The 26,040-nt window shown below is 42.3% G+C and overlaps 1 protein-coding gene across 11 annotated transcripts in view; it reads right to left on the bottom strand.

Annotated features, from left to right (window-relative positions):
- The window catches only part of KALRN (kalirin RhoGEF kinase), a 991,119-nt gene that overhangs the window by 301,040 nt on the left and 664,039 nt on the right, over window positions 1–26,040 (bottom strand). For 10 of the 11 annotated variants that reach the window (XM_043992602.1, XM_043992601.1, XM_043992603.1 and 7 more), the window contains 5 exons: window positions 25,172–25,283; window positions 22,980–23,170; window positions 22,441–22,542; window positions 19,704–19,846; window positions 10,996–11,098 (listed from right to left, as the gene is read on the bottom strand). In XM_043992602.1, coding sequence (XP_043848537.1) covers window positions 10,996–11,098; window positions 19,704–19,846; window positions 22,441–22,542; window positions 22,980–23,170; window positions 25,172–25,283 — 651 coding nt within the window. Of the gene's footprint in view, window positions 1–10,338; window positions 10,540–10,995; window positions 11,099–19,703; window positions 19,847–22,440; window positions 22,543–22,979; window positions 23,171–25,171; window positions 25,284–26,040 lie in introns of all 11 variants that reach the window. The other variant, XM_043992609.1, reaches the window with a different exon arrangement.

The raw sequence follows: 26,040 nt of genomic DNA, 5'->3' as shown, positions 1-26,040 counted from the left end.
CTCTAGTATCAAGATTCAAGGAGGTCCCAGACTCTAAGAGCAGAGCAATGCTCTCCTTCTATTTAGCTACCTTCCATTTCTCGCATCCTTCTTCCATCCTTCCCTCTCTCCTAAGAGACTGGAGACAGATTTACCCCCAGATGGTGGTTCCTTGCACAACAGGCTGGGCTCTGGAACATCAGCTGGGTGTTAAAGCCTACACAGTTCCCTTTCCAGCCTGTCAGTAACAGAACAGGATTGAGGCTCAGATGCATGGGAGAATGTGCCATGCTGGTCTAGCTATCCTTGGAAGCCTTCACCAAACTTACTCTCGGACTGTTTTCCAAAAAAACGTACACACACAAAACTATCCTAATTCAATGCCTTATTCTCTTCCGGTAGTTTCATGCCTTATTCTTTTTCAGTAGCATACAGGAGATGATTGTGGGTGGACAATGAAGGGGACTTGGGAGACCAGGAAGAAAGCAAGCCACATAATAATAAAGCATGGTGAGGCTATGGTGAAGAACAATAGTTCCTTTCCATCTTAGGACTTCAGGAAAAGGCATTTCTGAGAAGGGGGCCACTTTTATTCAAAATGAGCTGAGAGAGCCTGTGGTTTATCAGCTACTCCTGGGTTTCTCAGACTTCTCTAAGCCTAATGCCTTCTCTCATACCCCCATGGTCCCTGGATCTCCCATTACGCCCAATATAAAGTCAGTTGCCTCCGCTCTTGTGATCAGACCTTACATGTCAGGATGAAAGATCTAAGAAGAAGTTGGACCATGTCATTCCTGTAGTCAGCAATTTTTTGTTGTCATCGAACAACTGTTTGCAATTCTATAGTTCTGGTATTCATGCTTCAAGTCACTCCCACTGCTGGATTGATTCCTGTACTCTGCCTCTTGGGGCCCCAACTACTAATTTGAGAAACATCTTCTATCACTTGAGGCTATTCCTATTCAATGCTCTGAGATATATATAAATGCACACACATATGTATGTGTGTATATGCATGTAAATTTGGTAACTAAGAAATGAAACATCTGGGGATAATTTTCATGAGTTACCCAGGGTAGGAATCTTGAGTTTCCAGAACACAGGCAATTTGTAATGAAATAGGGGGTCTAGATCAAAGCTTCTAATACTGTGGGTCATGACCCTATATGGATCTGAATGTGGGAATGATGAAAAATTTGGTGGCAAATGTTTGATTTGTATACCTATTTTATATACCTATATACCGAGAGTCGTGTAAAAATTTCTCAGGTGAAAAGGGGTTGCCAGTAGAAAAAGTTTTAGAAGCCCTGGTCTAGATCATATGAAAGAGAGGGACAAAGTATGCATTCTTAGATCTGAGGATGGGTATAGAGTATATGTGGAACTGGGTTTCTATCTTACTCCTAAATTCTTGCCGTGAACCACTGGATTCCAGTCTGATTGGGGCAACTAGGTGAGCTCTGTGTCCAGAGTCAGGAAGACCTGAGTTCAAATCCAGCCTCAGACACTTACTAGCTGTGTGACCCTGGGCAAGTCACTTAATCTTGTTTGCCTCCATTTTCTCTTCTATAAAATGGGGATAATAATAGCACCTGCTTTCCTGGGTTGCTGTGAGGATCAAATGTGCTTAGTACAGGGCCTGATACCTAGCAAACACTATATAAATTTTAGCTATTATTATTATTAGCTCTGATACCCTTGTCATCCTGTTGTCAGACTCCTCTACCCAGCCTGCCCACTTGGCTATTTGCCTCTTCCTGTATTTACTGCCTCTACCATTTCTGTTTAAATGACCATTCTGGATCCTGGATGAGGTTTGGGCCTTTAGCTAAGAGTACCTGCATCCTTTATTTCCCTCCCATAGACAGACCTCCCAGTTTCATGTCCATAGCTCACACAGCTAAGGCCTCACTGCTGTTTCTTATATGCTTTGTCACAGGCCTTTGTCTCACTTGGTCTGTCAGCTTTGACCCTGGGACCCAACGGTGATTAGTCTAGTCTGGTCTAGTGAAGCTTGAGCTTGAAGTCTACCAATAGTTCTATGACTTTTCAAGTGAGTCAGGTAAGCCTGATTCTCTGGCATAAAATACAAGTCTTGTAAAATCTTAACATACTTGGGAAATGCCAAGAGATTTCATTTGCAAATGACCATAATCAAAGCATAAGTCTTCTATAGGTAAATAAACAATTCACTTTGTAAAGAGAAAGGTAACTAAAACACAATGGAGAAATTTACTATTCTTCCCAGATGAACACATTTGTCAGCTTTTAGTCTGTAACCATGACATCTATATTGAAATTCCCTTTAGAAGTTTCCAATTATAAAGCTTTTTGTGGACTGAGTCACATTTTGGCACCCAACTTATTGGTTTGGAATTTTCCATTTCCTTCCCAAGAAATCATAGGATTTTGTGATTATATATATTTGAAGTTAGGGGCCTCACAGGTCATCTAGTACAATTCCTTCAAGGATTTTACAGATGAAGAAACCGAGGCCCAAAGATGTGAAGTGCCTTGTCCCAGGTCTTTCCTGAATGAAACATTGTTAAATTTGTTTTGGGTTTTTTAATTTTTTTAATTTTTTGGTTTTTGCAGGGCAATGAGGGTTAAGTGACTTGCTCAGGGTCACACAGATAGTAAGTGTAAGTGTCTGAGGTCACATTTGAACTCAGGTCCTCCTGAATCCAGGGCCAGTGCCTAGCTGCCCCAAAACATTGTTAAATTCAATAGGCTAAACCTATGGTCACTTCTAACAAAGATAAAGTGTCCTTCTGACATACTTAGTGCTATCTGATGGATGTCACAAGTACCCAACTCCCTTAAGATAAATTTCTCATGGGCTTGCTGTATTCTTACCCTGTTCTCCTACTTTGCCTGAAATGCCAACATTAGAATTACCCCTCTGGGTTAGACGATAAAACCTAGGATATTATTTCTGAAATGTATCCGTGTGATCACAGAAGGGAGAGCAGATCCTGGGTGTCTCCTCTACTCTTTACTTATGAGTAGACTGGAATGTACAAAGAGTTGGCTTCAAGGGGATGAGGCAGATGGCAGGTAAGTGTCATTGGTTGGGCTGAGTTATGGCAACCACGAACTCTGAGTGAAGAGGGACAAGGTGAGACAACATCCTAACAGGGCAGGTCTAGAGTTGGAGAAAGACACAGTTGTAGGTATTGGGAGTCGGGGAGCTAGGTTCTAAGGAACACGGCAGCAGCTGCCCAACAGGGCTTTCTACCACCCTCATCTCTAATTCTACTCACTCCCTCTTCTCCCTCTGGCCCATCCTCCCAACACTCCCTCTCTGCCTTCAAACTTTTATAAAACAAAAGAGAACATATGCCTTTGATTCTAAAAAAGTTTGGCACCAAAAAGGTGAAAGAAAGACAATTCCACATAAATAGATGCCTAGATTGATAGCTCCCCCTGTCCGAGAAATTTATTCACAGGGTCAAAATTTGAAAAATAAAAAGTGGGGCAAGAAATAGCCAGAGGAAAGGCACTCAAGAAAGACTTTCTGCTCTCTGAGTTCCTGGGCCTTTCTTGTACTAATATAAGGGTAGGATTAATAAGTATGGAAATGAATGGACCGCAAACCCTTCTTTCCTCAAATGTTTTAACCCTGCAACTTCCTTATTAATCCTACATTCTATATTTTGGGGGACCAGTGGGAGGCCACAAGGGAGAGGGAGAGTTGGAAGTATTTTGGAGAGATAGGCAAATTCAGTTAAAACAGTAATTTAAAAAAATTGTTGGGGTGTGGTTGAATTTTTTTTTCATAATGGAATATGGAAGGGATTAACAGGAAAAGCCAGGCAAAATTTGACTGGTGGTTCTCTCCTCTATTCCCATTCTGTTATTCCTACAAATCTCAGTCCCTCAATCTCTTGATCCCTATCTCTCTCTGTCTCTCTGTCTCTGTTTCTCTCTGTCTGTCTCTGTCTGTCTCTCTCTTTCTCTCCCTCTCTCTGTGTGTCTCAGTCTGTCTGTCTCTCTCTGTGTGTCTCTGTCTCTCTTTCTCTGTGTCTCAGTTTGTTTCTCTCTGTCTCTCTGTCTCACTCCCCCCCCACTCTCTTCTTCTTTCCTTCTCTCTCCTCTTTTTCTTCTCTCCTCTCTCTTTGCCCTCCCTTTCTCCTTCTATCTTTCATGCCAGGAAAGATGAATGACAGGAAGCAAATGTAGAGGGAACTGACGACCAGAAGGGTTGGGATGTAGGATCCAGAAAAGTCTGAGGGACATGGTGGGCACCACCATTTTCAACTAGCAGAACAAAGGAATGACAATGAGACTGCAAAAATCTTTGAAGGCAGATCTCCCTCTCCCTTAAAATGCAATGAGATGGGACACTGGAAAAGGGAAGGGAATATGAAGGCATGGGAAGCAGATGGATGCTGTGCCTGGGATGTGTTGCTGGGAGCATGGGAGATCACTGTAGCATAGAAGGTACACCAAAGATGGACTTCACTGCATATATCACCTTCCCGATGGCCGGCTCTACCAGATCTTCAAAAGGGTCATTAAAAGAGAGTTTTCCAATCCACACAAAGTTTAAACAGCTAGGTTGATCAATGCATGGAGCACTGGACTTGGAACCATGATGGCTAAGATAAAATCCTGCCTCGGAGTTATTAGATGTATGGCCTTGGGCAAGTCACTTAACCCCAGCCTTAGTTTCCCCATATGTAAAATCATAATAATAATAATATCTTCATCACAGGATTGTTGCTGGGCTAAAATGATATGACATTTAAAAAGTGCTTTGAAAATGTTAAATCACTATGTGAATTCTAGTTATTATTATAGATATTGTCATTAGAACAGTCAGACAGAGGCCTCCAAGTATCTTCTGTCATCAGCTTATTCTATGGTTAGGATACTTTGTATAGAGCCACAACTAAGAAGACAGCTAGGTGGTTCAGTGGATGTAGCACTAGATCTGGAATCAGGAAGACTTGACTTCAAATATAGCCTCAGACGCTTACTAGCTATGTGACCCTGGGAAAGTCACTTAACCTCTATTTCCATTAATCTACTGGAGAAGGAAATGGAAAATCAATCCAGTATCTTTGCCAAGAAAATCCCATACAGGATCTCAAAGAGTCAGACATGAGTAAATGACTGAACAAACTACAATCAAGGAAACATTTTTTCTTGCATTGGCAATGATAATCCATTAAATTTGGGTTCATTGGACCCACTAGGACAGCTGTTAGGGAGAAGGTTCCTTCTTCTTCAAACTAAGCCTAAGTCTTTGCATGGGGCTGATTTTTGTTTGTCTTATATGTTGGCACTGAGTACAAGGCCTTATCATGGAAGGTATTTAATAAATTCTTGTTAGAGAAATTAGATTTTTGTACATGAAAAAAATAAGATCAAACATTATAAAAAATGTGTTGGATGAGATTGAATTGGGTTTGATAGGCTGATCTCTCTAGACCTAACCTTCCACATCCGCCATCCACAGTGCTCTCTCCCTTTCTTTTCTATCATTACAGATAATGGATAGCTGACTGTATAAAAAGCTTCCAGGTGGAGCTTTGATTCTGAAGCGGCATGTTGGGTACTGGCACCAAGGGATCCCTTTGTGTTCTGCTACAAATTCATCTATCTGTCCTGATTTAGCCCTCCTAGTTAATATTCCTTTCTAGAATACCATAACCTACCTTTTTTTTTCTTTTTCCCAAGGAGGCAGCTAGGTGGCTCAGGGGATACAGCACTGGGCAGGGAATCAGGAAGATATGAGTTTAAATCCAGACTCAGACACTTATTAGCTGTGTCTTAATCCATTGAACAAGGAATTGGGAAACCACTCCAGTATCTATGCCAAGAAAACTCCATGGACAGTATTTGTCTGTTATGGTCCACAGAATCATGAAAAGTTTAACATGACTGGACAACAATGCCTTTTTTTCTATTGTCCCAAAGTCAGTAGACTTTCTAAATCTGAGACTATATGTTAGCTAGTTATTTATATACCTAGGAATAAAATATTTCCTAATTTTATGACATTGAGGAAGGTTTGTTGAATGTTAAGCTTGTAATGAAAACAATTTTTTAAAAAAGATAATGACTGGGAAATTTTAAAATAGATATATCACTAGACTTTTGTGAGATTATAGAAGTTCATCAAAGGAAGAGAATGTGTCTAATCTTTAAACTTTGTATTTCCTCCAGCACCTATCCATAAGAAGCACTTGATAAATTTTTATTGGATTACAAAAAGAAAAGTGGGGGTTGGGACAGGTGCATTATGGGAGAGTTGAAAAAATACTGAACTAAGAGCCCAAGGACTTGAGTTTGAACTCTGTCTCTACCATTTACTATCTGACTTTGGGAATTTTTTCTTTAGGAGACTCAGTTTCCTCATCTGTAAAATGAGGGGTTTGCACTCAATGGACTCTGTATTCCCTTACAGCTTGAGAGCCTGTGATTGATATGGAAATATCTACCAGTCTAATATGCCTTCCCCATTGAAGAAAGAGTAGTGTGCAGTCAAGGAGGATACTACACTGTGTTATTCATCTCTGTTAGAGAAATTGAATGAAATATTCATGAAGATAATAATTTTTCCCCTTAAAGAGGTAGTGGTTCTATGTGTATTTCCACCAGGAATTCTATCAAAGAGGCAAACCGCTGCCTCCCTCTCACTCTTTTGCCTACTTTCTAAAGTTAGAGACAACACTTAGCAATTGTTATCTCCCAAAGATCACCCAACCCCCTGTTCTGGCTTCATCAGAGTCCCCTTGGGATAGGGCTGTGGAGAGTGATTTATGAAAGGAGAAAGAGATGGAATAATTCTATGCCTTCCATTCCATCATCCCCTATTATGCTGCTCCTCACTTCTTCTACCACCCCTTACTAGTTTCCACCGACTCTTCAAGTCCTCCTCCTTTCCCCAGCTGACAGTGCTCAAGGGAAGGGACCCAGGGGACCCATAGCATAAGGCAGCTAGGTGGTGCAGTGGATAAAATATGGGAGGATCTGAGTTCAAATCTGACCTCAGACACTAGCTGTGTGACCCTGGACAAGTCACTTAACCTCTATTTCCATTAATCCACTGGAGAAGGAAATGGCAAATCACTCCAGTATCTTTCCCAGTATCTTCCTGGGTAAGTCATTTTTGTTTGCCTCAGTTTCCTCAACTATAAAATGGGGATAATAATACCATCTACCTCACAGGGTTGTCATGAAGATCAAATGTTCTAATATTTGTGCAGTGCTTAACCTCATGCCTGGCACACAGTAAGCATCATATAAAATGCCATTGTTATTATCATTGGAAAGTATATTCCATTAATTCACAGACATAGGAATTGCTTCACTGTTTTGATCTTTGTACTTGCTGGTGCCTAGTACAGTGACTGGCCAATAACAAGTGTTTAATAAATGCCACTGGATTGACCCTGAAGGGTTTGTTTCTGCATCTGTAAAATGATGAGAGTAGAGCTAGGTGATCTCTAAGTTCTAATCTGGGATTCTCAACAAGCAACCCAAAGGGTTACCTCCTGAAAAAAAAAAAACACAAACCAACAATGGGGCAGGTTTTCATCTCCTTGAAGGACAAAAGACAAGAGGAAGAGGACTGGAGGTGTAGATAAGAGATTAGCCCTATAGTGAAGGCTATCAGATGATGGACACAAAGATAGGCAATTGCTATATTTATTTGATTATCACAGGGTTCTATCATGTCTCATTATCCTGGAAGCAGCCAAAAGAAAGAGATAACAGCTTGTCTTTCTTTTCTATCTACTTTCATCAAATCCATCTTAGGGCTACTTACATAGTGAGTGGTTGAACTCCTTAGATATGTTAAACACAGAGCCTGCAGGCCACATAAGGCCCACAACACTCTCCAGTGTGGCCCAAATCTGATTAAAACGTAGTTCCTATCTGATTTTAATGTGTATGTGTATTAATTACATATACATATATATAATTATATGGTATAATTATATACAATATGTATTATATATAACAACCATATTATATAATATAATTATGCAACATATTTATTATAACAATCATATTATATAACAATATATAACATATATTTATACTATATAATTATGTAATATAACATATTTTATAATTGTTACTATGTAATTATATGCAATATAATATATGTCATGTTTTAGATATAATTATATACATATATATGTATAAACAGGTGTGGTTTTCTAAGTCAATATGCAGCTGCCAGGGATCCTTATTTATAGTTTAGTGGCCCCCATTTCTCTTTGAGTTTGACATCCCTGCCTTAGAGGCTCTTCACTGGTACTGCTCAGTGGAGGCTGATTATTGAACGTTCAGGGGGTTCTTAGAATGGAGAAAGAACTGAGCGGGGAATCTGGAGACTTGGGGTTCTTCCAATTCTGGCTTTACCTACCGCTGACTGTGTGAGTTTGGGGCAAGTTACTTGATTATTCTTGGCATTACCTCTTCATCCTCCTCCTCCTCTTCCTCCTCCTCCTCCTCCTCCATGAAATCAGGATGTTAGGATGGACGATCTTTAGGACCCATCCTCCCTCTAATAGCCTATGGTTCTGTGTCCCATGGGAGCCCCAGTATCCTATGCATGAGCCTCGGCTTGGTCCCCACGACACTTCCACTGATCAGAATTGTGTGGTATTGTGGACAGAGTCCAGGACTTAAAGTTAGAGGGCTTGGGTTCAAGCTCTAGCCCTACCACTTACTGCACATAGCCTTGGGTAAGTCATTTGATTTCTTGGGACCTCAGTGTCTGCAGATACAGAATAAAAAGGGCTGGATTAGATGATCTCTAAATTCCCTTCTGGATCTAAATTTGCAATCCTACGACTCCATGAAAAAAGAAGGCATATGGGGGAGCTTGCTTGGTCCTGAAAACACTCGCTGGAAGTTCCAAGCTAGTGTCACTTACCTGGGAGGAAGGATGAAGAGTGACTGGGCCCTGGGGTTTCCCCAAGCCAAATTTCAACCAGCAGCCATTTCCTCAGTTCAAGGCTCTGTCTCTGAGTCAGAGGCTTTGGTGGGAAAATGCAGAGCCAGCTTGGGGGCATAGGTGGGGCAAAAGACCCTTGAAACTGGGGACCAATAGGCTGTGTCCATACACGGAAAATATTCCAAAATAAGGTTGCTTTTATAGGACAAGTCTAGATGAAATTGTTAAACATGGAAAATGAGGAAGAGAAGAATTATCTCAGTATAGATTCCAAGAAGAAGAGAGACCCTGATCCTTTTTCATAATCAAAGAAGGCTTTCAGTGCTACTTGGCCTGAAGGCAAGAGACTGGCTAATTGAACTGTGGACATCTGGGAAACTAAGCTCAGGGAGAGTTTACTACTCTAGAGTGATGTCTTTTTTTTTTTCCTAATTTTTTCTTTTTTAGTGAGGCAATTGGGGTTAAGTGACTTGCCTAGGGTCACACAGCTAGTAAGTGTTAAGTGTCTGAGGTCAGATTTGAACTCAGGTACTCCTGACTCCAGGGCCGGTGCTCTATCCACTGCGCCACCCAGATGCCCCTAGAGTGATGTCTTAAAAAAAAAAAATCATTGGTGTAGGCTGCTATAGACGAGGAAATTCCCTCAATCAATACAGATCTGATACTATTCTTCCAATTAGAATCTTAGAGAATTGTTTGAGGCATGGAAGAGGTTTGGTGATCTTCCCAGGATCACAGAGCTAGTAAATACTAGAGATAAAACTTGAACCTAGTTCAAGTGAGATAATATTTGTGTAAAAAAAGCACTTAGCACAATGCCTGGCACGTAGTAGGCTCTATATCAATGTTAGCTATCATCATCATTATCATTATTCATCTTGACTCTGAGACTGGCCCTCTATCTACTAGGCTAGGCTGCCCCTGGAGTGATATCAGGGCTATTTACTTTATAATTACCACAAGATTTAGATAACATTTCTGTTCTACTGAGAGAGACTTAGGTAAAAATCCTAATCAATTAGTAACAAACTACCAGGCCAAATAGATAGTCCCAAATGCAGAGAATGAACGTGAAGTATGGACACAGCCTGTTCTCCCAGCCTTAGGGGGAGGGGGGAAGGCCAGTGCGCCAGGCCAGGCAGCACCAGCGCCAGATGCTAGTGGAGGCCTCAGAGCTTCAACGACAACAAATGCCACCAACATGCAGCAGAAATGCCAATTTCACTCCCATCCCTGCCCACTCGGGGTGGGCAAGGTTGGGACGTACGCGCAACCATCACAAAGGAGGGAGACCACGACATTCAGACAGTTGGATTAATCCTACTACCCAGCTTGGGGGGGGGCAAGAAATGGGGGCATAAATGCCCCTCTTTTCTCTCCCCCACAAAAGTCCTCACGACACATGCTTACTTGGCTTAAGACCTGACACAGCTACCTACCCGGGTCGTTGCCAAGATTGACACATCCTCTCCAAACTGCTTCACACACTCTGTCCTCGTTGCCTCTGCCCTGGGGGACTGAGTCCCAGGATTCCAAACAGGTCCCCTCGGGAGAAAGGTCATATCACCATAGAAAGCACCGTGGATAACGTTCCCGCCATCCAGCTGTACCCTGGCCATCCTCCAAATCACTCTCTTGGGCTGGCATTTAAGTCAGTACGAACATAAGGAAGCAGCAGTCAAAAAAGACGCAGAGAAACTGCCCTGAGACTTCCCATCCTTTTGGAAGGCCGAGCAGCCAAGGGCTCCAAGATGGAGCATGGGAGAAGGGGAGGGGAAGGGATGGCGAGCCTCACTCCTTATTCCCCCCCCCCATCCCAACTGCTCTCTCAAAGTGTCTGGAGGACTAAAAGAGCAACCCTAATCCTCCATGCCCAAAGCCAGTGCGGTCCCTATTTCCAACATAACCCATCCGGCCCTTCTGCAATGCTCTTTCTCTCTCCCCACCCCCTTCAGAGTTATATTCCTTCTGAGAATATAACCTTCTGAGTCACCCCCCCCCCCAGGTGAGAGGCTTCTTGGGGAAGGGGGTCTTCCCAGGGGGCAGGAAGTCAAACAGACCTGGGAGTGGGGTGGGGAGCTAGGAAACTGTCCTACCTTGTCACTGTCGACTGTGTTCTGAGAGGTTCTGGAAGCGATGGAGATGGTGTCTGGTTGGCTGCTCCCATCCCCTTGGCTGTCAATATCATCTACTCCATCCCTGCAGGGGAAGAACAAGGGGGCAGGGTGGGGGGACAGGGAATGACCACAAGCTTAAGAAGCACACGACGCTTTCCAGCTGGGAATGGAAGAGCACTTTCGGGCAGGGATTTGGTTCAAATCACCCAGCTGGAAGAAGGGTCACTCTGTGATTTGCAGTGATGTCACCTCTGACATGAGGCAAAGCCCATAATTACCATGTTGGTGGCTGCAAGCAGAACGGACCCCCTCCCCCCCCACCCCTGGCCACCTCCCCGGGCCAGCACCGGGCCCAGGTCTGTAAGAGGCAACAGGAAGATGTATCATCTTATTGAGAGCCCAGCCTCTGGCCCAATGACAATGTAGCTGCTAGCAACCCTAGAGCAAAGACTATTCAGGCAGCTCTGTCCTGTGCTCTCCCCAGGCTGGGGGTGGGGTGGGCAAGTAGACCATAAATAACATGGGGCTGTGGAAAGAAGCAAATGAGCTGAAAACTGCAGGGTTGCTACTGGGAACTGTTTGAGCTTTTCTTGATTCATGCTCCTTCATATTGGTTGGGGTAGGGGCAGCGCAGCACGTTTTGTTGCGAGTCAGTCATTTTAATCATTTCCAACTTTTCATGACCCTGTTTGGGGTTCTCCTGGCGAAAATAATGGAGTGGTTTGCCATTTCCTTCTCTAGCTCATTTGACAGAGGAGGACATTGAGGCAAACAGGGTGAAGTGACTTGCCCAAGGTCACACAGCTAGTAAGTGTCTGAGGACACATTTGAACTCAGGTCTTCTTGACTCCAGGTCCAGTGTTCTAGCCACTGCTCCATCTATTTGCATATTATAGAGGAAAGAAAACTGAGTTGGGGTGGGGTGGGGAGGAGAGGTGGATTCTTTTAGTCCCAGCTTTGCCATTAATAGTAAGTCACTGGGGCAGCTAGGTGGTGCAGTGGATAGAGCATGGGCCCTGGAGTCAGGAGGACCTGAGTTAAAATACAGCCTCAGACACTTGACACTTACTAGCTGTGTGACCCTGGGCAAGTCACTTAACCCCAATTGCCTCACCAAAAATTTAGTAAGTCACTTCTCTCTGGCCCTTTGTTTCTTTACAATAATAATTAATTCTTTGAAATCAAGGGGTTGGACTAGAAAATCTCCCAGTTCCCTACTAGCTCTAAGCACAGGGCTAGACAAATTCTGCAGGATGAACTTCTCTTTGCTCAGGCTCAGCTTCTAGCTGCTAAAGAAGCCACTTCCCCCCTTTCCCCTTTGGTACCCTCAGGGACCGGATGGTGCATTAAAAAAAAAAAAGCTTTAAGGCTTAGGTTCAAATCCTGAATCTGCTATCTGTGTGACCTTGGGCAAGTCACTTTGTGAATCTAGGCCTCAGTTTCCTTATCTGTAAAATGAGGAGGTTTGAACTAAATGATCTTTGGGTCCCTATCCCACTCTTAATGATTCTGGGATCATTAACACAGCAGGTCATGCTACAGGCTCCAGGATAAAGATATTAGCCATATCCTACATCAGTCTTTGGATGGCCATATTGGAAGTAGGAGACATTCTTGTGTCTCTGAACCCCTAAGCATCTCGTACGACTGGATATTGGCTGCTCCTACCTTTTAGCTCTGATATCCCTCATGGTCTTGCATCTCCCACTTCTCCAAATTGAGGACATTCTAATATTTTTTTAATGGAGCACTTTGGCAGAGGGGAGGAGGAAGGATCAGAAAATATGTTCATGCACATTATAATCCCCTCCCCTCCATTTCTAGGGCCACACCCCACTCCTGCACTGAGTCTGTGGCCAGGACCATACTGGCTATACTATTGGCACAGTCCTTCATGGGAGGCCAGTGGGGCCATAGCTTCTTTCATAGCTGCATCCACAGGAAGATGTGGTGGGAAATGTCATGAGAGAAATAAACAAGATTGGTCCCATTCTAGTTCTCGCTTCTTTGGTGAAATCAACAATGGGCTGAATTTTTGTGTTTGGGAGAAGAGACCAGAGTCCCCACTTAGTGGGGAGTTTTTGGACAGTGGTGAAAAAGTTATCCCAAAGAATACCTGTTCTTGGTTCTTGCCATGCAGAGTCCTATTGCATGGGAAAGGTAAGGTCATTAATGATATTAGTGATGATAATCACAGGAATGTACATGTAAGTAGAACTTTATAGATACAAAGCACTTAATATACATCATCTGGGAGAGGAAATATGGTACAAAGGAAGAGTCCTGGATCTGGAGACAGAAGACCTGGGTTCAAACCCTAGCTGTGCTGTGGACTGTGTGACCTTGGGTAAGTCACTTGATTTCTCTGGTCTTCTGTTTCTTCATTTGTAGAATGAGGGGGTTGGACTTGATGAGTTGTAAGGTCCTTTATAATTCTAGGTGTATGGTCCTATAACCTCTGAGATCCTAGCTGGACAGCTTCAAATCTATGATGCTAAAATCTCTTGATCTCACGGAATAGCATAAAGAGTACCAGATCTGGTATCAGAGGGTCAAAATCTCAGCTCTGGGGCTTACCAGCTGTGTGACCTTAGGCAAATCACTTTATTTCTCTGGGTCTCAATTTACTCACTGACAAAATCAAGTGGTTGGATGAGATGGTCCCTTCCATCTATGAATTTATGAACCTATTATCTCTTCTGATCTTCAGAAGAAAACCCTATGAGATAGATAGTGCAAATATCATCATCTCTATTTTTCAATTTTTGAATGACCAATGTCATTCAAAGGCTTTAATCTACTTGCCCAAGGTTGCACAGCTAAATTAGGGTTAGATTCATCATTTAAATTAAGTTTTTTTGACTCTAGAGCTTTTTAATTCTCATGTGGGTCTAGGCTTCTAGTAAAGCATTAACCATATGCATGTGCATGTCCAGGAGCAAAGTATAACCCATATTGGAGCCATCTTAGAGTCAGATTCTAAATAAAGGGTGTCCTAAAAGTCCTATTGAAGTAAGCGATTAATGCTTAAAACTGCATTGATTCTTGGGGTATCACATATAGCCTCATTTGGAATACTTGTATGTGACTATTATTTGTGGGAACATTTCTATCCTGGTCTGGTTATCAGCCAGACCAGCAATGTCAGTTCAAATAGAAATGGACCTTTTTAGGTAGCATACCAACTTAGAAAACAACAAATGGAAATGATTATTTTACTGTATTTTAAAATTTTTGTTAATCACTTCCCAATTATATTTTAATTTGTTTAGGATGACACCATGAGTATGACAATCTGACTTAATCCAGAGGTTTGTGTGGGCTAGGGGAAAGCAGATCCATTTTTAACCTCAATCAATATAAGCCAAAAACCATTAAGTCAAAACACAAAACAATACAAAGCCTCAAAGAAAAATTTGAATTGTTCTCAGTCCCAAAATGAATTTCTGGAAGAGCTCAAAAAAGAATTTAAAAAATAAAATAAGAGAAAGAGAGGAAAAATTGGGGAAAATGAGAATGATAAAAGATAATCAATCATGAAAAAAGAATCAACAGGGGCAGCTAGATGGCGCAGTGGATAGAGCACCAGCCCTAGATTCAGGGGGACCTAAGTTCAAATCTGGCCTCAGAAACTTAACACTTACTAGCTGTGTGACTCTGGGCAAGTCACTTAACTCCAATTGCCTCACACACAAAAAAAAAAAAAGTAAAAAAAAAAAAAAGAATCAACAGCTTGGTTGGTAATGGAGGCACAAAAAATACTAAAGAAAATAACACCTTAAAAACCAGAATAGGTCAGATGGTTAAAAAAAAGGCACAAAAATTCACTGAAGAAAAAAAAATCCACTGTGTTAGGAAGAAACTGTATGACATCCTGAAGCCAAATAAATAAGACAGTTTTTGTTCATTTGTTTTGAGAACTAACTGCTTTGACTTGTGTTGCTACTCCTTAACATTATGGATAACTGAGAGCTGTTTGTAATCTCTGCTTTCTTGATTCATCAATTTAGAACTTGAAAAAACATTAAAGCTTTCCTAGGCCAGTCCCCTCCTTTTACACATAAGGAAAGAGAGGTGCAGAAAGGCAGTCACAGGTAATCAGGAGAAGTGTGATATTAATGGATAGAAAACTAGGAAGACCTTAGGTCAAGTTCTCTGACACATTGACTGGCACTTTTTATTGTTCAGTCATTTCAGTAATGTCTGACTCTTCGTTACTCTGAGATTTTCTTGGCAGAGATGCTGGAATGGTTTGCCATTTCCTTCTCCATCTCATTTTATAGGTAAGGAAACTGAGGCAAACACAGTGAAGTGACTTGCCCAGGGTCACATAGCTAGTGAGTGAAGACAGATTTGAACTCAGGTCTCCTTGACTCCAAGCCACTATCCACTGTGCCACCTAGCTGTCCCTCTAAGTACTCTAGGCAACTTTTAAAGACTTTAAGTTTCAAGGAAAGTGCCAAGCTATATTGGTAGAAGGAGTTTTCCCTCATCTGTGAGTTAGGTATGCCAATGAAATCACTGGTTCAGTCCCTTTTGCTAATTCTTAATAAGTGGAAAAACTGGGACTTGAATCAAATTCCTCTGGCTCCATGTCCTGTGTTCCCGATGCTATAACTCCACTGCTTCCTATCATCTTGGTCAATGTCTGTCTCCTCTGCCGATGAGGTTTATGGTAGTGCTGTGGTGCTGGTGCTGGAGGGGGTCGAGAGGGGAGGTCTCCCTTAGACTCTAGTATCTGGGAAAGGGGATTAGCCTGATTATCTATAGCTGATTGGTTCTAAACTCAAATAGAAATAGGATATGCTCTTTATAGGCTCATATTGACTTAGCCCATGTCACATTTTAACATTATCTAGGTTTTATTATATTTTTACTTATTTTGTTAAATATTTCCCAATTCTATCAGAACCTGGCTGTGGGGCACTCGGCAGTGTTGTGGCGCTGCATGTTTGACACCTCTGCAGTAAACTCCATTTGTCGAATCTGCTGTGGTTCATTGCTTTTGTCTGGACATCAACAGGAGGACCAGGGACAAATGGCATCCTTCCCACTTTTCAGAACCTGCTTCAAGCCTCCATCTAGCTTATCTCCTCTGGGAACTTTTCTGAGACTCACCCTTTCCAGTTCTAATCTTTGTCCCACAGCAACATCATCCCTTAGAAAGTTGGTCTTTAAAGTCATTTATGAGATCGCCCTACCTTTGTGTTTCTCATGTTTGTTTGTTTGTTTTCATATCTGCTGGTGTTGTCTCCTCCAACAACCTGGGAGAATTCCAGGAGTCAGGATTGTATCTTCTGCATTAGTGTGGGTCTATGGATGAGCTAGCTGGGACAGAGGCATGGTCTCTCCTCTAAGCATTGAAGTGTTGATCAGTGGTATGGGGTCATAACGCTTCAGCCCTTTGCTGTGTCTTTGTTCCAAATTGACCCTTCTCTGAGTTTCCCCTGCATCTAGACAGACATTTGACCTTGAACTCTATAGATCTTTCCTGGATACTCATTCTACTTATTCCTGGTTGACCCCAGGGAGTCTTATAATCCCTCTTCCAGGATGACAGAAAAGGGGATGTGAAGATTCTTTTCTTATTTATACCTCTCCAATGAGTGACAATTCTCAGAGCTTAGGGGGATGGTCAGTCAACTCTAACCCTCTGTCTCCAAAGATATGGTATGGGGATGTAGAAACTTTTGTTTTCACCTTGACCCAGAACCCATTTTCTTTGCATGTTTCCTGAAGAATTCAGTTTAACTAAATATACACAACAAAGACCCCAAAGATTTAATTAAGTCCCTACTCTGTACCAGGTGGCGGGATACTTTTGCCTGAGTCACCATCTCCTTCTCTCTGTCATAGAATGCATTCCCTGTTTACCTCTACCTCTTAGAGTCCCTCATCTTCTTTAAGATGCAGCCCAGGGGACCTTCTTCTGCATGAGACCTTTCCTGAAGTCCCTAACTCCCTGTGTATTTCCTCATAAACTACCTTGTATTTATTTGTATCTATTTGTATCTATTCACTTTATACTCTATGTATATTTATAAATGTACTTACTGTCTTCACCATTAGAATGCAAGCTGCTTGTAAGTAGGGGTCGTTTCATTCTTTGTACTTGCATCCCCAATACTTATCACAGAGTGCTAAGCACATAGTAGGTGATTAATAAATGTTTGTTGATGGAGTGATTGCCATGAAGGAGGGAACTCGACTGGAGGAAAACAACATGCAACTAGCTAAGTAAAAATAAGGTATTATAAGGGGAGGTAGAGAGAATTAGCTAACTGGGCAATCTAGGAAGGATCAAAGATTTAGAGCTGGATGAGACTGTAGAAACCAGCTGCTTGAACCCCCTTGTTTTACACATTAGGAAACTGAGGTTTAGAGGAATGCAGCGGCTTGCTCAAGGTCACAGGGTTAGCGTGTAAAGGAGCCACTGACTTTGCATACAACAGGCAGGTTAGGTAACTCTCTCTTTGGGAGATAAACACTCAGGCCTTAGAATCTTGAGTATCTGGTCTGAGCTAAAGCCCAGGAACCCTCTGGGCCTGGAACTGTGGCACTCCAAGAAGGCCCAGGGAATCCAGACAAGAAACGTGCTCCCCTCCTCCTTCTCTTCCAAGAAGTTTAGGTTGCCAATAGAAAGGGAAGGAGGTGGCATTTCCTGAGCCTCGGGGGAATTGCTGGGATTTAGCCAGGACTCTGGTATCACAGTTAGGATATAGACAAAATCTACTCTGTTCTGCCTCTGACCAGGGGAGGAAGCATGATGGTACACTGGAAAGAATGATGGATTTGGAGTTCAAATCCCAGCTCTGCCACATGTTCTCTGTGTGTCCCTGGGCAAGTCACTTGACCTCCTCTGGGCCTGTTTCCCTCACCTGAAAAATTAGGGGTGTCAGGGACACTCCTGCATCTGATACAAGGGAGTACCATGATGGTAAAAAGTAGATTTTTACCAATGCTAACACACAATTTCTCTGCAACCTAGAGTCATAGAGAGTTTCTTGGGGGCAGTGACAGGTGAAATGAGTCGCCCAGGGTTACATAGCCAGTACATGTTATAGGCGAGGTTTAACCCAGACCACTGTCATTCTAACGCTGGCCTGCTGTCTCTACACTATCCTGCCTTTCCACATTGCCTTCTAATCCTATATAAAAATCCATTTGAGAAATAGTGTTCTTCTTTTACTTTTTTTGGGGGGGGGGCAGGACAATGAGGGTTAAGTGACTTGCCCAGGGTCATACAGCTAGTAAGTGTCAAGTGTCTGAAGCTGGATTTGAACTCGGGTCCTCCTGAATCCAGGGCTGGTGCTTTATCCAATGTGCCACCTAGCTGCGCCACCCCCCCCACCCCCGTTGTTTTTTTTTTTTAAAGAGAGTTACCTAGAATACTGAGGTTGCGTGATCTACCTAGGGTCACAGAGCAGGTACATGTCAGAGGCAGGACCTGAACCCAGGTCTTCTTGGTTTTGAATCCAGCTCCCTATCCACCACACTGTGTTGCCTCTCATAATTACTATAGAATCTATTAATTATCAATATTTCATAATTAATATTTCATAACTAACTAATTTGCTATTAGAATTTCCCTTATTTTTCAGACTCATGAACTGTTAAAACTTACAAGGAATTCAAATATCATCTAATCAGACTGGATTATTGTATTTTTGTTTTTTGGAGGCAATCAAAGTTAAGTGACTTGCCCAGGATCAAACAGCTAGTAAGTGTTTAGAGTTCAGATTTGAACTCAGGTCCTCCTGACCTCCAGGGCTGGTGTTCTATCTACTGTGCCACCTAGCTGGCCCACAAACAGGATCAGATGAGGACAATGAAGATTTGCCCAAGGTCACACAGTAAATTAATGATAGATCTATCACGCTATACAATAGAAAATCCTACTCTCCATGGCATGATAGTAATGATTTTTGCGATGTTAGGTTACAGGGGTTATAGGGAATGCTCAAAGCCTCTTGTAGATAATAATAGGAGGGGCAAACTGTCCGGTGGAGATAAAGTTTATAAAGCACTTTGCAAACCTTCAAGGGTCATGGCAATCTGAGCTGTTGCTGTTGTTATTCAAACCTCACCTACAATGCAGGAACCCCATTGCTCAGCTTTGTTCTAGGGCCTCTGGGGTACCTGGGAATGAGGAACTTCAGAATGATGGAGGGAGATGCTGGGAGAGGTAGCCTGTTACCAAGCCCTAGGCCACCCTTAGAAGGGAATGGAGCCTTCTCCCGGCCCTCCAGATTCCACTGATCTCTCCCTTTGCTGAATGCCTATAGCATTCTCTATCTACATTACTCATCCTGACTCACAGTCGATACAGCCTTGCATCATCATTTAACTTCTTAACTTGCGTTAGTGTTTCTCCTCTTTACTTGTCAGATCTGTGAGGGAATTGGCTGCATCTTTCTCTTGGAACTACCAGCCATATCGCTTCACATATAGCAGGTGCTTGATCCCTATCTGCCAAACTAAACTAAGCAGTGGCTGACCAAGCAAGCCTGGCACCTGTGACGGCAAGAACTCCACCACCATTCCTGGGCAGGGATCCTAGCCTGAGAGCCCCATTGGACCCAGAGAAACAAACACTCACCCAACTTTCCCACAACTGTGTGAAGCAGTGCTGGGTGATAGAGGAAGAGAGGGAGAAAGAGAGGAAGTTAGAAAGAGATGCTGGTTACCTCTTACTATTGTTCCTCTGTTTGGCTGGTGTCTTAGGGAGTTGTATCGGCTCTTTTAAAGCACCCTTCAGATGAATGATCCTTTCCTGAATCACCTCTCGGATGTTCTTGATCCACTCCTGCTTGGTTTCGATACTGGAGGCCTAGTGTGGCATGGCGGAAAGAGGAAAGTGGCTTTAAAAGTATAAGAAATAACCACAGTGGACATTTATGCAGCACTTTAAAATTAATCACCTTAAATGCTTTATTCTTCTTCGATCCCCATAAGGACTCTGTAGGCTAGATGCCATTATTATTTCCATTTGACAGATAAGGAAACTAAAGATTGGAGTACAGTTATCCCTTCCACAGCACAACTTTCCCCATTGTAGTTTTGATATATCAGGGGTCAACACAAGAAATAAAATGAGAATTTTGGGGAAGTTTTATGGAAGCCACAGATAATACAGAGAAAGTTAAGAAACTCAGAAATGCATAAACTATATGTAAATATATAGTATGGTATAATATCAACTAAATTTTTATAATAAGGTACTATAAACACTTCATAAAAGAAAAAGAAAAAAATAAGACTTTTCCTCTGGTATAAAGGGCAGGCCAAACATTTTATGTGGATTTTCCAGATTGTGGGGGCACTGCTTCCCCAACTCCTGCAATGTAGAAGGGATAACTGTAGTTAAGTGACTTCCCCAAGGTAACAGCTGAAGGGAGATTTGAGCATTCCATTCGCTCTGTTTTATCCAGTTCTCCATTTTTCAAAACCACCCTCCTCCCAAGTACATTGACTCTGTTATTCCTCTAGCACTTGGAATGGTGCTTGGCATATGGTAAACACATAAGAACAATAATAACAACAATAAGTATAATTTTATTATAGTTAGCATTTATATAGTATTGACTATGTATCAGGCATAGCACTAAGGACTTTATAATTATTATCTTATATGATCCTTTTTTTTTGATGGGACATTGAGGGTTAAGTGACTTGCCAGGGTCACACAGCTAGTAAGTATTAAGTGTCTGAAGCCAGATTTGAACTCAGGTCCTCCTGAATCCAGGGCCAGTGCTTTATCCACTGTGCCACCTAGCTGCCCCCTATCTTATTTGATCCTTGTGACAACCCTGAGATGTAGGTGCTATTATTTTACAGATGAGGAAACTGAGGGAAACAAAGGTTAAAGTGACTTGGCCAGGGTCACAGGGTTAGTAAATGTCTGAGGGCAGATTTGAACTCAGCTTTTCCTGACTTTAGGCCCAGTCTATTAAAATACTAATAAATGTTGGGTTTCTTCCCAATCATTTTTATTCATTCTCTGTATATATGCATTTGTGTTGTCTGTGTGCATCCTGACAGCTCCTCAAATGCAGAGACAATATCTGTTCTTTACAGCATTCCCTGATACTCAAAATGGATTTGTAGAATGAATTCTAGGGAAGTTCAAGGAATTCTTTTGCACGTCTGATATCTCTTTAAGGCCCCATATTGCTCCTATAAGGCACACTGAAGTCCTTTATATGCTCATATATATGAATTAGCCATCAAGTACCAACAATTCAGGGAACACCATGGATAGGACATCCTTTTCCCTTGTCACTACTACATTTTTTCCTTTGCATTTGTCTTCTCACACTGGCTCACAACAGTTCCACCTCTGTGGCCTCCTCCTTTGATTGACAAGTTCTTCCCCACAACCTCCATTTTGAAGTACCCATGCAGCCGTGCTCAATTCCAACCCAGCTGAGCCCCTGATTCCAGACTCCAGCTCTTCCTTTACCCTGTAGGAGGGCCTTGCCCCTCCCTTTTCAGTTCGTCTTTATGTACTATTTTCCCCAATTGGAAAATAATCTCCTTGAGAGTAGGTACTGTCTTTTTATTTGCATTTATATTAATTGAGTGTAACAAAGTGTCAGCCACACAGTGTGTGTTTAATGCATGCATGCTCATGGGCTCTCTCTCTCCTCTCTCCTCCCTCCCCCCACCCTCTCTTTCTCTGGCCTGAAAATATCATTCATTTCTTGGTGACAAGCTCTGATTTCTGGCATCTCCAATCCATTGGTTCCAACCTCTTCTTCATCACACTGCTCTACTTATGTAAGGAGTCATTCTACGTTCTTATGTGCACTTGGACCAAATTAATAACAATAACAACAAATAGCTGACATTTTAATAGTGCTTTAAGGTTTGCAAAGTACTTTCCATATATTATTTCCTTTAAACCACAGAGAAGCCATATAGACCCTACAGATTTTTTTTCCCCATTTTACAGATGAAGAAAATAAAATCCAGAGAGGTAAATGATTTGCTGGTGGTCACATACCTAGTAAATGTCAGAAGTGGTATTTAAACCCAGATCTTCCTGACCCCAAGTCTAGCATCAATTCATTATATCATGTTACCTCTCCACTTGATTTGCTCTTTTTCAGTCATTTCTCAGTCTTGTGAACCTAAGAGCTCCCATGGCAGAACCTGGTTTGCGTATTATCCGTCTATGAAAATCAGTAGTACTGCCAGAGAAGGCCACATCTTCAGAAGGATTCAGCGGCTGTAGCTTTTCCTCCTGGAATCTCTGAGAGTTTTGCTATCTTTCTCTACATTGCTCTTGCAACATCCATAGGAGACCACAGTCTTCACTAGTAGCCAAACCTAGGCAAACCTGCCTTCCTGTGGGACTGAGGAGAAAGTCAGACCTTGTTTTTTAGCCCACGGACAGAAAGAAAACCAAGGAACAGGACTCACCTTCAATACAGTTTTGTTGTCCGAGGAAGGTGTGCGCCCGGACCACAAGGCAAATTTACAGGGATCGCCTTCCACGTGCTCGGTCACACCCAGTTCTGAGGTCTGTAGACAGGAAAGGCCTGTGAGAGGCGGGGAAGGGGAGGGCAGTGGGGAAACTTAGGGCTGGGGTGGGATGGGAAAGGCGACAAAGAGGAGAGGACCGGGGAGGGGGCTGCTGTCAATCCAATTTAAACAAGTGGTACATTCTGTTCATCTATCCAGGAGGAGAGGACAGAGAAATAATTGTTCACAATTGGGAAGGACCAAAGAAGAGCGGAAAAGGAAGCAGTCAACATAAAGAACATTTCCTTGACTGTAAATATTGAAGTGGGAACATGAGGGGGCTTAGGGAATCTCCCTCTAGAGATATCTTTCCATTTGCTTGAGATGCTTTAGGATTAAGGGAGTTGGGGGGGAGATAGATAAAATGACCTCATCAAGGTCCCTTCCAGCCCAAGGGCTCAATGAGAACAGGAAGTCCCCTGTGGACCCCAACCTACCAGTAGTTTGTTCTTGTAAACATATTTTGTGTGCCCTGAAGAGTCTTTGATTTCCTTGCTAAACACCAAAGATATCTCAAAGAGGAACAAATGTCTTTCCCGTCCCTTCCGGATCAGAGACTTGGGATCCCATACTTGGAAGGCATCCTGGAGAATCAGCTCCCCCTGGACATCCAGGTTTTCATCAAACCCTGAAAGACACATAGGCATTCCCATTCTTTCAGTGGGAATTTTCTCTTGCTATATGCAGCTAAGTTCAAGACTCACCTGCCCCAGGAACCCCCTTTGCATTGATACCATTCCAATTTCATCAACTCTGGTGACCTCTGGTAGTGACATGTATATTCATTCTCTCTCTCTTTTTCTCTCTTCATATATGTGTGTGTGTGTATACATGTGTATTGAACTCTATTCTCTCTCTGTCTCTCTCTCTATATATATATGTGCACACACATATATGTTTATAGCTGCAACATGAATGTAAAATGTATATGCTCTGTCTTCCTCATTAGACTGGAGGACCACAAAGGACAAGGAACATTACCTCCAATTTACAATGCATAGATCTTGTTAGGGCATAGTGGATTGTACGTTGTCTCCCCCATTAGAATACAAGCTGCATGAGGGCAGGGGCTGTTTTTGCCTTTCTTTGTATCTTCAGCACTTAGCACAGGGGCTGTCATATAGTGGCTGTTTAATAAATGCTTGTTGACTTCCTTCATATCTTCTTTACTTCTTCTAACTCAGGGCTTAGGATGGATTGGATCTCATGTCACTGGCTGACTGACTAGCCCGGACTCCAGTTTCCTTGTTACCTTTGCTTCTTGGAGAACATTTCTCTAGGATTTGTTCTCATTTCAATGGCTCCCATATCTAGAATGACATCACAATTAGCAGTGTCATGAACAAAATTCTCAAGGTTTATGGAACTTTATGTCTTTGTAAAGTCAGAGAAGCAAAGGTTACAGGGAGGAGGGGGAAACCTGGAGGAGGGAGAGAGGGAAAATGCAAGAGGAAGGGAATGGGGTAGGGAACTAATACAGGAGTCCAATCAGGCAGCAAATACCCAGCTTGGACATGAGTTCCTCAAAGCTTCTCCCACCACCCAGCCACCCCATTCCTTAAGGGACTGAGTGTCACCTAGGCTCTTCATGCATGGTACAAGAAGCCCTGAGGTTAGACAAGTTCTTTGGGGAAGAACAAAGATAGGAAAGAACCATTTTCTAGAACAGTGCCATCAAACTCAAATAGAAATGGATCCCTCAGAAAAGTACAAATTAAATTATCTGTTGTATTGTATTTTTATTTATTTTGTTAAACATTTTCCAATTACATTTTAATTTGGTTTGACCACACTCAGGAAGTTTGGAGGTGTCTCTTCTTTTTTTCTTTCTTTCTTTTTTTTGTGGGGCAATGAGGGTTGTGACTTCCCCAGGGTCACACAACTGGTAAATGTCGTGTCTGAGGCCAGATTTGAACTCAGGTCCTCCTGAATCCAGAGTTGGTGCTTTATCCATTGAGACACCTAGGTGTCTTTTCTAAGCACAGGTATTTCCTTAACTCTCTGCCTGCTGGTCCTGACTCAAGAAATGAATTCTATTTCTTCCAACACATCCCACCTCTTCCCAACATGTTGCTTCTTGATCCATCTCTCCCATAGTGCTATGGTGCCTTAATTGAAGCCCTCTCTAAGCCAATGAAACATGGGACCTGTGGATTGAGTCTGATGAATCTCATAGCCTATTTAACCTGGCAGCAAAGGTATAGGGCTGATGAAGGAATCCATCAGGATGAGAGATAGAATCTACATAAACTACATAAACAAATGAATAATATGAAAATTCATGTAAAATAGCAAGACTGTTTTTGCATTAGAACTCAGGCCCTTTTGGTAATAAATATGCTGATTTGCCCTGAAGACATTTAAGAGGACAGTTGAGACCAATATACCTTGAATGGCTTAAGCATGGCTCTGCTTGGAGACTGGGGGATGGACAAGTTGACCTACAGGACTTCCTGTCAGTCTGAATACCTAAATATTCTTTATAGTTACTAGTGATTTGGGGCTTATTTATTTTCTTTTCCCTGCTCTGGCTCATGTCTGGTATTATGCTATATGCTCTGACCTCACTTATTCTCCTGTGCCTGGGAAAAAGAGAAGGCACATGGGTGGGCATGCCAGGGATGGTTACCTTCCAACATGCTGACATGCATGGCATCATTAGCTTTCTTTGGAACGCTGAGCATCACTTCCAGGCCATCCTTGAGCTCCCCTTTCCCTTCTTCACAGCAGGTTAAAAGTTCCTAAGGAAAAATCCAGGCTTAATCAAGACCAGTTCTTATAACTCCCAATACTCTGCTTCCCAGAGGCAAAGATCACCTCCAACCTTATCTATTATACCCATTATATGTAAGTGGTTCTCTTCTTTGTCCTACAAGATGGGATGGGAACTATATCCACTTGCCTACTTTTTCCTTCTCCCACCTAGTCCCGTACAGAACTCAACATATAAACACATATACAGTACTTTAACAACTGCAAGGTGCTTTATATATTTTATCTAATTTTATCCTCAAAACCCTGTGAGTCAGATACCATCACTGTCACCATTTTATGGATGAGAAAACCGAGACTCAGAGAAATTCACTGATTTATTGACTCTCACACATGTCAGATGGTGGTGAAACACAGATGTATTTAGACCCAGGTCTATTGTCTCTTTCCATAAGGAGGCTCTTTAGATCAATATGTGACCAAAGACAAAAGATGCTATGACTTTTAACCTATGAAATTCTTCAATGATTCTCCCACATATTCCCAACCCTCTCTCTAATTTCCTCCCCCATCACCACAGAAACAAGTCTTGCTCCTCTTGACAAATTCCCATCATCAGACAGGGATCCAGATGAGCTTTTTCTATTTCCAATTTTTAACTTGTAGACAAGTTACAAAGTCCAGTTATGTCCTCTTCTTCAATGGATTTAGGTACATAAGATCATAGATTTAGAGTTGGGAAAGACCTTAGAAATCATCTTGTCCAATCCCCTCATTTTATATAAG

This window comes from Dromiciops gliroides, chromosome 3 (assembly GCF_019393635.1).
Source record: "Dromiciops gliroides isolate mDroGli1 chromosome 3, mDroGli1.pri, whole genome shotgun sequence".
Lineage (NCBI taxonomy): Eukaryota > Metazoa > Chordata > Mammalia > Microbiotheria > Microbiotheriidae > Dromiciops > Dromiciops gliroides.
The sequence above is the reverse complement of the archived record's forward strand: the minus strand, read 5'-3'. Positions and strand labels throughout refer to the sequence as shown.